The sequence below is a fragment of the Camellia sinensis genome, chromosome 14 (genome assembly GCF_055761805.1).
Source record: "Camellia sinensis isolate YWXY chromosome 14, ASM5576180v1, whole genome shotgun sequence".
NCBI lineage: Eukaryota > Viridiplantae > Streptophyta > Magnoliopsida > Ericales > Theaceae > Camellia > Camellia sinensis.
In genome coordinates, this window is record NC_138974.1 from 3,391,370 (window position 1) to 3,403,891 (window position 12,522).

Consider the following 12,522-nt stretch of genomic DNA (forward strand, 5'->3'; position numbering starts at 1 on the left):
AGTTTTGCGCGTATGATGTTTGAGACTTGTCCTAATGTATTGAGGCATTGTTTCCCTTTTTAAGATTGAAAATAATTTCGAGATTAACTAATCATTTCTGGAAGTAGCATTTTTATTGCAATAAATTATTGGACTACATGGGGTTTGTTGAAGATAAGATACTATTGTTAAAGATATCAGAATATATGGAAGATATAAGAATATATGGAGATCCCATGATTTATGCTTATCATCATTTTTTGTGTCTTTGATTTATTTTCATCTCTTAATTGAAAGGATTTGATTGTATCTCCCACTTTATATATATGGTGTACCATGCAATCAAGAGGATCCAGTTGAGTGAATGAAATTTGTAGCCCATAGAGCTTTGTATGTGTGGATCAAGTTGAGTGAATGAAAGATGTAGGCCAAGATTGGCTGAACCACTTTAACCCTTTGTGTTCTTTCTTTTCTCTTTTATGTCTTTATTATCTCTTCATATTTAACCTTATTCTCATATTACAAAATTCAACTTGGTATCAAAGCCCAAATTCTAGCTACATCTCATTCATATGTCCTCTATCGATCGGCACCCCTAATGTAACAACCCTCACTTTGTCTTAGTCATGCTCACGTGCATTTGCATGATCTTTGTCTTGCTTAAACTTGCATGCTTTGTTCTTTGCTTAGTTTGTGTTAAGCCGAGGTCACCTTTGAACTTATTACACCTAGGACCATCTTGGAACCACTTCGGTTGACCTCCACCTTTGTCCTGGCATATTGGCCGAGATGTCATCATCCAGGCTGAGGTGTGCATCACCCAGGCCGAGATGTGTATCATCCAGGCCGAGATGTTCTCATCTAGACATCCTAGATCCTTGATCCTTGCACCTAGTGATCTTGTTCCTGGACTGGTATGACCTAGACCGAGGTGTGGCACATCTAGGCTGAAGTGTGGCACAACTGGGCCAAGTGTTATCCTTTCTAGCCGAGATCATTGAAACCCACTTGCCGAAGCCTATGTCCTAATCCGAGATCATTACCCGCTGGAGTGCCCATGTCATCTTACTTGTTATACACACTTTGTCATACTCTTGTCTTGTCAGTCAGTCACCTTTTTGAGGAGGCCCAACCAGATGTAGCCACGTGTCCCAGCAGAGGTTTAAGTCTACTGGCAGTAGAGAAACCTACAACATTTTGTTATATCTTGTTCTAGAGAGAGAGAGAAGCTCTAGGAAGAGAGAAAGAAGAGTTCTTAGAGTGAGAATATATTTCCAAGCGTGATCTTCACACCTTGAACCGTTAGATCCGTGCTTTGAGGTTAGAATCTTGATGTGCTCTTGTTATTCTTTATGTTCATCTAACTACATTGCATGATCTAGCATGATTCATGAGCCATGCATTGATTTGAAGTTTGTTTTAGAAAGAGAAAATGATGTTCTTGTGTTCTTGAAAATAAAACCATGTTTTGATCTGAAAATTTGTATCAAGATCCATGTTTTTGTGTTTGTTTTCATGAAATCTCCAAGTATGGGTACCCAGGTCTATGTTTTCGAACTCATCTCATGAAATCTCCGATTTTGTAATAACAAGTTAAGATTTTAGCATTCATGTTCTTTATGTTCTTCATGTTCCTCGAAGGGAAACCCAGATTTTTCCGACTTCATTTCCCTGAATGTGGTCATCGGGACCACACCTCGGCCAAGAGGTGTGGGACCTCGGCCAAGACCTGGTTGGTGCCCAGTATGTTTTCCCGAGATGAGAAACAGAGTTTTAACTCCCCAACATATGTTTTGCTTTGCCTTGACTTAATTTTGAAAGAGGTGCCGAGATCATTTGCACACATGTAAAGCTTGTTTTAGGAATACATTTTATATCCATCTTTGATCATCTCTTCTTGTCTTCTTGAAATGCATTCAATGGGATTTATTATGTGCTTGTAGGCCTTGGATCCTTGCTTGTAAACCCCACACCCGAAGAGCTATGTGAGTGGTATTTTTAATAAAGCTATGTTATAAAGTTTTAATAAAGCTTTGCTTTACTTTGGAAAAGTATTTAATCAAGCATGAATGACTATCCCTAGTTTCGTATCAAGTATTATATTGTTTTGATAACATTCTTGGAAAGTCCTTAGTGCTAGGGGACTATAATGCAACTAGTACCCTTGTTTTGAAAGTCCTTAGTGTTAGGGGACTATAATGCAACTAGCACCCTTGTTTGAGATATCTCCCTTGTCTTGCCACCGACGGTTTACCGCGTGGGTTTGTCCGAAATGTCATCCCTTGTATTATATTGATGCTAGTAAGCATCCCTTGAAGTTTTGAAAGACTTGATAGACGAACTTGGTTCATCCCTTGATTTTGTACAAGTTATGATATGTATTGTTTTGATAAAGATCTTGGATATCATTCATTTTAAAGCTTTATTTCTAATATCATTCACTGAGTATCCAAGCTCACCCTCTCCATATATATATGTAGGTGACGAGAAAAAAGACGGTGACGCCTAGATGATTATTTGCAAGTTGTTTGGATTCATATTTTGTAGTATCTTGAAGATTATGCTTCTTGGCTTGATCATTGTAGTTCATTTTGTATATGTCGGCTTGAGAAGCCTTTTGATCAAAATGTAATATGTACTCCATTTTATTTTGTATTCAAGTTGTAAAACTATGTTGAGATGTATGACATTTCATTTGATCTATGCACAGCTCTTGTGGACTATTTAGATTTAAATTTATTGCTTTCGCACATGTGAGCCCCATATGTATACTCTGATTGTGTGTGACTTTGTAAGTTGGCCTTTGGTAGTCTCGGATTACTGGCCATCATGGCACCATTCTACTAGGGGCGGATTGGGGTCGTGACAGATTGGTATCAGAGCACGGTTTTCCTTATAGTACATTACTCACACACTTTTAGTCCTAAAGAGCATAGGAATTCCCTTAGAATGATATTAGGATTGCAACATATTACTTGACAAGGTGTGCATCATCTCGGCATAATCGTTTGTTATTTGCATACATGCCTATTTGCTCATTTTGTTTTAAAGTCATATTTTGCATACTCTTAGCATCATGAGAAGGGGGAGACCTCCAGTTGGCTGAGATCATTCCGAGGACAGATTGGACAGACTAGAAAGGTTGGTCGAAGGTTTGGTCCGTGAGTTGAGACAACCTAGGCCACAAGACATTAGTACTACCTCTACTCAGGCAGAGCAGACAAACGGCCGAAATGCAGTTCCGCCTCCACCTCCTCCAGTGCCGCAAGTGCCTCCACAGCCAGCTTTATATGGAGACGGCACGATAACTTTGATCAAAGAGTTCAAGAAAATGAATCCGCCGAGATTCCAAGGGGGTATAGAGCCGTTGAAAGCCGAAGCGCGGGTTCTAGAAATGGAGAAGTTGTTCGAGATTTTTCCAAGCACCGACGCTCAGAAGGTGTCGTTGGCGTCATTCACATTGGATGACGATGCTCGTAGATGGTGGATGATGGTTCGAGAAGGTAATCCGGGTTTGACTTGGGCCAGATTTTTAGAGTAGTTTTATAACAAGCATTTTTCCCTTAGTGTCCGAGATCGCAAGACCATAGAGTTCCAGACTCTGACACAAGGCAACAAGACAGTGGCAGAATACGACCGTGCTTTTACCGAGTTGGCGAGATATGTGCCTCACATGGTCGATAACGAATATAGAAAAGCTAGGAAGTTTGAAAGTGGGTTGCGTGGACCGATACAGGATCGAGTTAACATGCTCAACATGCCAACTTACGCCGGAGTGCTAGACAAGGCCATCCTAGCAGAAGCTAACTTGAACCAATACCAGAGCTCAGCAGAGAGCCAGAGGAAGAGACAAAACTATGAGAATCGCCAGGTACCGTATAATGCCAAGAAGAAGGCGAATATGGGCAGTTCCAGCAACTTAAATCAGGAAGGTGATACTAAGCCGACGTGTGCAAGTTGTGGGAAGCCACATTTTGGGGTCTGTCGTTGGGCGTCAGGAGCTTGCTTTGAATGTGGCGAGATAGGCCATCGTGTGAAGGATTGCCTGAAGACAAAGGCTGACGATGGTAAGAAAAATGGGAACACTTCGGGCTCCGCACAGAAAAACGTCGGAAGGGCGCAGGCGAGGCAGGGCAGAGTTTTTGCATTAGTGCCAGGAGACACCCAGAATGTCGAGACAGTAGTGTCAGGTACCCTTCCAATTTGCTCTCAAGATGCATACATATTGATTGATTCGGGTTCTACACATTCATTTGTATCTGCTAAATTTGCCGAGAAGTTGAATAGGGAACTAGAACCCCTTGGTTATATGTTATCTGTGTCTATTCCATCTGGGAGAACTATGACTGTTGCATTCATTTATAGGGCATGTGTTGTTGTGATTGAGGATGCAGAGTTATTAGTTGATTTGATGCCGTTGAGCATAACTCACTTTGATGTCATATTGGGAATGGATTGGTTAGTAGGAAATCATGCATCCATTAACTGTGTTTCCAAAAGTGTCACATTGAAACCCCCAAACAAAGCCGATGTTACGTTTCAGGGTAAAGGAGTAGTATCTCCACCTTACTTGATCTCATCCATGCAGGCCTATAAGTTGATTCAAAAAGGGTGTCAAGGTTATTTGTGTAGTATACTAAGCAATCTGAGTGGAAACGTTGAATTGGCCGACATCCCAGTTGTTAAGGAATTCCCCGACGTCTTTCCAAATGACTTGCCTGGCTGCTTAGTCGATAGAGAAATAGAGTTTACTGTTGACGTCATGTCGGGAACCCAGCCTATCTCCAAAGCACCCTATAGAATGGCCCCAGCCGAGCTTAAGGAGTTGAAGTTGCAATTACAAGAGTTGTTGGATAAGGGTTTTATTAGGCCGAGCACTTCACCTTGGGGAGCACCAGTTCTATTTGTGAAGAAAAAGGACGGTACATTTCATCTTTGTATCGACTACCGAGAACTGAATAAGGTAACCATTAAGAATAAGTACCCATTGCCGAGGATCGATGATTTGCTTGATCAGTTACAAGGGGCACGAGTCTTTTCTAAAATTGATCTCAGGTCAGGCTACCATCAGCTCAAGGTTAAAGCCGAGGACGTCGAGAAGACTGCTTTTCGGACAAGATATGGCCACTACGAATTTTTGGTAATGCCTTTTGGGGTGACTAATGCTCCTGCAACATTCATGGATTTGATGAATAGAGTCTTCAAGCCATACCTAGATATGTTCGTGGTTGTTTTCATCGACGACATATTGATCTATTCCAAGAGTGAAATTGAGCATGAGAAGCATCTGAGACTTGCCCTACAGATTTTGAGAGACCGAAAGTTGTATGCCAAACTTAGCAAGTGTGAGTTTTGGCTTTCTAGTATTTCATTTTTGGGACATGTGATTAATGAAGAAGGTATTTCGGTTGATCCTAGCAAAATTGAAGCCATTGTGAATTGGCCGACACCGACTAATATGTCCGAAGTTCGTAGTTTTTTGGGTTTGGCAGGTTATTATAGAAAGTTTGTGAAGGACTTCTCAAAGACTGCAGTACCATTGACACAATTGACTCAAAAGGGAGTGACATATGAATGGACCGAGGATAGAGAATTAGCCTTCCAGGAACTCAAGACGAGGTTAGTTACAGCACCAGTTCTTGTACTACCATCAGGTGATGAGGAATTTCAGATTTATAGTGATGCTTCACATAAGGGTTTGGGTTGTATGTTAATGCAAGGGGGTAAAGTCATAGCATATGCATCTCGCCAGTTGAAGCCCCATGAAAAGAATTATCCTACCCACAATTTAGAACTAGCAGTCGTAGTGTTTGCCTTGAAAATTTGGCATCACTACCTGTATGGAGCTTCTTGCCAAGTTTTCACAGATCACAAGAGCCTAAAGTACTTGTTCACTCAGAATGAATTGACTATGAGGCAGAGAAGATGGCTTGAGTTATTAAAGGACTACGACATGCAGATTCAGTATCATCCAGGCAAAGCAAACTCAGTGGCCGACGCTTTGAGCAGGAAATTAGTTGGGAGTTTGGCATGTTTGGCAACGATTTTAGTAGAGCCGATGATTATTGAGGAAGTGAAGACCAGACAGAGGGAAGATGAATTCTTCAAGAAGGTGATTGATGAGTTTGTCACCAAGCCGAGGTCTGGGTACACCGTTGAGAATCAGGTACTTAAGTTTGAAGAAAGGTTGTGCGTGGCCGACGTCCCAGAGTTGAAGAGGAAAATTTTGCAGGAATCCCATGGTTCCAGATTTGCCGTTCATCTAGGAAATACCAAGATGTACCAGGATGTGAAGCAAACTTTTTGGTGGCCAAATATGAAAAGAGAAATAGCCGAGTTCGTATCCCAGTGCCTATATTGTCAACAAGTGAAAGTAGAGCATCAAAGGCCAGCAGGACTTCTTCAACCTTTGTTAATTCCCGAGTGGAAATGGGAACACATCTCCATGGATTTTGTTGTTGGTTTGTCGAGAACACAAAAAGGTATGGATTCGATTTGGGTTATCGTTGATAGATTAACTAAGTCAGCACACTTCTTACCTGTTAAGACTACGTTTAATGCCGATCGACTTGCTTTGTTGTATATGAATGAGATTGTTAGACTTCATGGAGTGCCGATGTCCATTGTGTCAGACCGAGATCCGAAGTTTGTCTCTAGGTTTTGGCAGAGTCTACAAGGAGCTTTGGGATCCGAGTTGAGGTTTAGCACTGTTTTTCATCCCCAGACCGATGGGCAAATAGAGAGAACAATTCAGACACTTGAAGATATGCTTAAACTATGTGTATTGGACTTCAAGGGAAGTTGGGAAGTGCATTTGCCATTAGTAGAATTTGCTTACAACAACTGTTATCAAGCTAGCATTGGCATGGCGCCGTATGAAGCTCTGTATGGAAGGAAGTGTAGATCGCTGATATGTTGGACCGAAGTAGGAGATAAAGCTTTAATCGGTCCCGAACTGGTTCAAGTGACAACTGAGAAGATTAAACTTATCCGACAAAGAATTTGGATTGCTCAGAGTCAACAGAAGAGTTACGCCGACCAGAGGAGAAGAGAGTTAGAATTTGAAGTTGGGGATCATGTATTCCTGAAGATTTCGCTGATGAAGGGAGTTTCAAGATTTGGGAAGAAAGGTAAATTAGCACCTCGTTATATTGGACCATTTGAAATCCTTGAAAGAGTTAACCCAGTTGCTTACAGACTTGCTTTGCCGCCAGAATTAAGTCAAGTCCACAATGTGTTTCACATTTTGATGTTGAGAAAGTATATTCGGGATCCATTGCATGTGATTGATCATTTCGGGATTGTGATTAATGAAGATTTGGGTTATGAGGAGAGGCCGATACGGATTCTTGATAGGCAAGTGAAACAGTTGAGGAACAAGTTGATACCGATGGTGAAGGTTGAATGGAAAGAGCATTATGGCAAGGATGCTACATGGGAAATGGAAGAAGAAATGAAAATTCGACATCCGGAGTTGTTTGTGGGACGAGGTAACTTAAGTTTGGGGACCAAACTTCCTTAAGGGGGGTAGGATGTAACAACCCTCACTTTGTCTTAGTCATGCTCACGTGCATTTGCATGATCTTTGTCTTGCTTAAACTTGCATGCTTTGTTCCTTGCTTAGTTTGTATTAAGTCGAGGTCACCTTTGAACTTCTTACACCTAGGACCATCTTGGAACCACTTCGGTTGACCTCCACCTTTGCCCTGGCATATTGGCCGAGATGTCATCATCCAGGCCGAGGTGTGCATCACCCAGGCCAAGATGTGTATCATCCAGGCCGAGATGTTCTCATCTAGACATCCTAGATCCTTGATCCTTGATCCTTGATCCTTGCACCTAGTGATCTTGTTCCTAGACCGGTACGACCTAGACCGAGGTGTGGCACAGCTGGGCCAAGTGTTATCCTTCCTAGCCGAGATCATTGAAACCCACTTGCCGAAGCCTATGTCCTAATCCGAGATCATTACCCGCCGGAGTGCCCATGTCACCTTACTTGTTATACACACTTTGTCATACTCTTGTCTTGTCAGTCAGTCACCTTTTTGAGGAGGCCCAACCAGACGTAGCCATGTCTCCTAGCAGATGTTTAAGTCTGCTGGCAGTAGAGAAACCTACATCATTTTGTTATATCTTGTTCTAGAGAGAGAGAGAGAGAAGCTCTAGGAAGAGAGGAAGAAGAGTTCTTAGAGTGAGAATAGATTTCCAAGCGTGATCTTCACACCTTGAACCGTTAGATCCGTGCTTTGAGATTACAATCTTGATGTGCTCTTGTTATTCTTTATGTTCATCTAACTGCATTGCATGATCTAGCATGATTCATAAGCCATGCATTGATTTGAAGTTTGTTTTAGAAAGAGAAAATGATGTTCTTGTGTTCTTGAAAATAAAACCATGTTTTGATCCGAAAGTTTGTATCAAGATCCACGTTTTCATGTTTGTTTTCATGAAATCTCCAAGTATGGGTACCCAGGTCCATGTTTTCAAACTCATCTCATGAAATCTCCGATTTTGTAATAACTAGTTAAGATTTTAGCATTCATGTTCTTTATGTTCTTCATGTTCCTCGAAGGGAAACCCAGATTTTTCCGACTTCATTTCCCTGAATGTGGTCATCGGGACCACACCTCGGCCAAGAGGTGTGGGACCTCGGCCAAGACCTGGTTGGTGCCCAGCATGTTTTCCTGAGATGAGAAACAGAGTTTTAACTCCCCAACATATGTTTTGCTTTGCTTTGACTTAGTTTTGAAAGAGGTGCCGAGATCATTTGCACACATGTAAAGCTTGTTTTAGGAATGCATTTCATATCCATCTTTGATCATCTCTTCTTGTCTTCTTGAAATGCATTCAATGGGATTTATTATGTGCTTGTAGGCCTTGGATCCTTGCTTGTAAACCCCACACCCGAAGAGCTATGTGAGTGGTATTTTTAATAAAGCTATGTTATAAAGTTTTGATAAAGCTTTGCTTTGCTTTGGAAAAGTATTTGATCAAGCATGAATGATTATCCCTAGTTTCGTATCAAGTATTATATCATTTTGATAATATTCTTGGAAAGTCCTTAGTGCTAGGGGACTATAATGCAACTAGTACCCTTGTTTTGAAAGTCCTTAGTGTTAGGGGACTATAATGCAACTAGCACCCTTGTTTGAGATATCTCCTTTGTCTTGCCACCGACGGTTTACCGCGTGGGTTTGTCCGGAATGTCATCCCTTGTATTATATTGATGCTAGTAAGCATCCCTTGAAGTTTTGAAAGACTTGATAGACGAACTTGGTTCATCCCTTGATTTTGTACAAGTTATGATATGTATTGTTTTGATAAAGATCTTGGATATCATTCATTTTAAAGCTTTATTTCTAATATCATTCACTGAGTATCCAAGCTCACCCTCTCCATATATATATGTGGTGACGAGTAAGAAGACGGTGACGCCTAGATGATTATTTGCAAGTTGTTTGGATTCATATTTTGTAGTATCTTGAAGATTATGCGTCTTGGCTTGATCATTGTAGTTCATTTTGTATATGTCGGCTTGAGAAGCCTTTTGATCAAGATGTAATATGTACTCCATTTTATTTTGTATCCAAGTTGTAAAACTATGTTGAGATGTATGACATTTCATTTGATCTATGCACAGCTCTTGTGGACTATTTAGATTTAAATTTATTGCTTCCGCACATGTGAGCCCCATATGTATACGCTGATTGTGTGTGACTTTGTAAGTTGGCCTTTGGTAGTCTCGGATTACTGGCCATCATGGCACCATTCTACTAGGGGCGGATTGGGGTCGTGACACCTAAGGCCTACTTGACAGCAACCATCCCCTCTTTTGCTTTCCTCTAGCCCTAACGGGCCCTCTTTCGCCTTCTTCTAGACCTGGTAGGTTTTGAAAGGCCTTTATAACCCTTGTTGAGGCCTCCTTTATCACTGACCAGACCATTCCTGGTATAGGTGTTGTCCGACGAGCCCTCTAGGGTGGTATGGTTACTTCTATATCCTTTGTGTTTTGGGCTACCTGTGTATTCGGTAGCATTCATCATGATACGCCATTCTTCCAGCCTTTTTGTTTGTGGTGATTTGCCATTGTTCAAACTTGTTGCTTTCTCTCTGTCGGTTGGTTTCACTTGCTTCCGTCATGATTGATTCCATGCACATTTCTTTGTTGCAAGATGTTGATTCCTTGCTCTCTTTGTTTTTTTTTCATGTGTAGAGGTTGGTCCATCTCAAAATCAATCATCCTCATAATCTAAAGAAAACTTTTCTCTTTGCACGACTCAATACCTTGAGCACATGCAAGTAGGGCCGCAAACGAATCGAACTGAGCCTTCTGGGCTTGAGCTCAGCTCGTTTGTTTATCGAGCACAATTATCCAACTTGAGCTCGACTCGTTTTGTTAATATTAGTAGAGCTCGAGCTCGGTTCGAAGCTCGATAATGAAATTTTTTATCATGATTGTCTACATTATTTAAATATATAAATAATATATTTATATATTATTTAATAAAAATATTATTTATATTATTTAACATATAAATAATATATTTATTTTATAATTTAGATAAAGATAAACGAATCGAGATTGACGAGCCGAGTTTATTTGAGGTTGAGCTCTGCTCGTTTACTAAACGGGCCTAAGAGTCTAGCTCGAGCTTGTTTATTTACTTAACAAACCAAACTGAGCTGAGCTTGCGAACAACTCAGTTCATTTGCAGCCGCACGACATGTAGAGAGAGAGAGAGAGAGAGAGTGTGTGTGTTAAGATGAGAGATTATAGGGAGAAAAGCGCAGAGTTGAGGACTGAGCATAAGATCATCATTATTCAGATTGATGAAAAGTCAGGAGGGGGGTTAGTGGAGATTATTGAAAGAAATCGAACATGAAGCTTTTCTTTGAAGATCGATTTGGGAGGTGTCTTTTGGGCGATGCAAATTCTAAGTGAGGAGTGGAAAAAAAAATCAATGATGGAATCTTTTTCAGCAAATATAGCAGCAGTTCGGCAGTATTTGTCTACAGAAGTTCGGCAACAAGAGAGGAGCCTTTATTGAATTGTCCAAGATGGGAAATCAAAAAACAATCACAGAGGTGGTTCTTATGCAGACCTGGTTAAGGGTCTGAAAACCGGGGTGAACAAAGCATGCTTGTATGCAGATTTGTTCAAAGGAGATCCTTCAAAGCAAGAGGTGATTTTCTCTGATTCTGATATGGGAATAGTGGTTGGGCACAAAGCAAGTGGTGGTTTGCACTAGGACTGATTTCTTCAGTAGTTGGGCACAAATTGAAAAGGAACTGAGCAAATTTTTTGAGAAGACTACAGTTCTCCGTCCGTTTCAATTAAATCGGGCTATATTCTTCGCCATTAATAATGAGGAGGTTGGGTTCTTTGGAGATCATGGTGTGCGTTTCTTTGACAAAGGAGTTGCTTGAAGCTAGAGAGATGGTCAGAGGAAAGGCATAGCAATCCTGGTGTTATCGCTTCGTATGGAGGATGGATTGCTATTTGCGATCTACCTTTCAATCTTTGGAACCATAGGACTTTCGAATTGATTGGGAAAAAATGTGGTGGGTTATTAGAAATTGATTGCAGAACAAAATCCTTTGACAATCTGTTTGAAGCAAGAGTGAAGGTAAGGGGATTCGTTTGTGGCTTTCGCCCAGCAACCATGGAGTTTGAGGTGGCTGGAGCTCCTATTAAAGTCCGATTAAAACCATTATCAAAACCTGTTTGAAGGAAAGTGGAGCATCGACAATGGAGTTTCGACAAGATTTCTCAGCCAGTCCCAGCGTCGGAGAATGGAGAGATAAGGAGTCAGAAGGGACAGGTAGGACGTGTGGCAGGGGAGATAGTTAGGATGTTAGAGGTCCATTGATTGTGTTGGAATCGAAGCAATGAAGGGTTTATAGCAGATTAAAGTCAACTTAGAGAGTAAAGCAAGGGTTGAGGAGGAAAGACATGAGTTTGGGTCAGATGGGTTAAGAAATGCGTTGGTCCAGGACCCTTTTGATTTTCAAAATCCGAATGGGCTGAGCAAATTTTTAGTCCAAGGCCCCTTCGAATGGGCTGCAGTTTGAAGTTGGGTCAACACCAGAAAAGAGGCCACTTGTTTCTCATATGTTAGAGAAAGGCCAGCACGTAGGCCCAATCAATAGCCTTATGGGCCATTTTTCCAAGACCTGGAGTAGTAGTGACAACCAAAGGGGGAAATGGGCCAAATTTCCTGAAGGGTCCAAGTAATATTCAAAGCCACATCAGAAAGAACTTGAGGGTGGGTTTGGGTGTGCCTTATGGTTTGTGTCACGAGGATTCACAGGTTAGGGCTCTCTCCTTGCAGCCAAATGAGCTTGACTGGGAAGGAAATGAGCCGATGAGATTCGTCATGACTGGAGACGCACATTGCAAAGGAGTTTTTGAGGACTTGAAAGCTTATCTCAACGAATCCGAGATTCATTTAGGCTTAGCAGATGTTGTTGATAGATCAAATGGAGAGTTTTTACAAAGTGGATTTTCGAAAGAAGGCGACAATCTGGGAGGGGAGGTAGAGG

General features: G+C 41.3%; 1 protein-coding gene across 6 annotated transcripts in view; it reads left to right on the plus strand.

Annotated features, from left to right (window-relative positions):
- LOC114265161 (uncharacterized) overlaps nt 1-12,522 on the plus strand; it is a 63,129-nt gene that overhangs the window by 21,473 nt on the left and 29,134 nt on the right. For 3 of the 6 annotated variants that reach the window (XM_082904421.1, XM_082904419.1, XM_082904424.1), the window contains 2 exons: nt 1,923-1,964; nt 8,854-8,895. The exons of 2 other annotated variants lie outside the window; for them this stretch is intronic. In XM_082904421.1, coding sequence (XP_082760547.1) covers nt 1,923-1,964; nt 8,854-8,895 — 84 coding nt within the window. The remainder of the gene's footprint in view (nt 1-1,922; nt 1,965-8,853; nt 8,896-12,522) is intronic. One more of the 6 variants, XM_082904420.1, reaches the window with a different exon arrangement.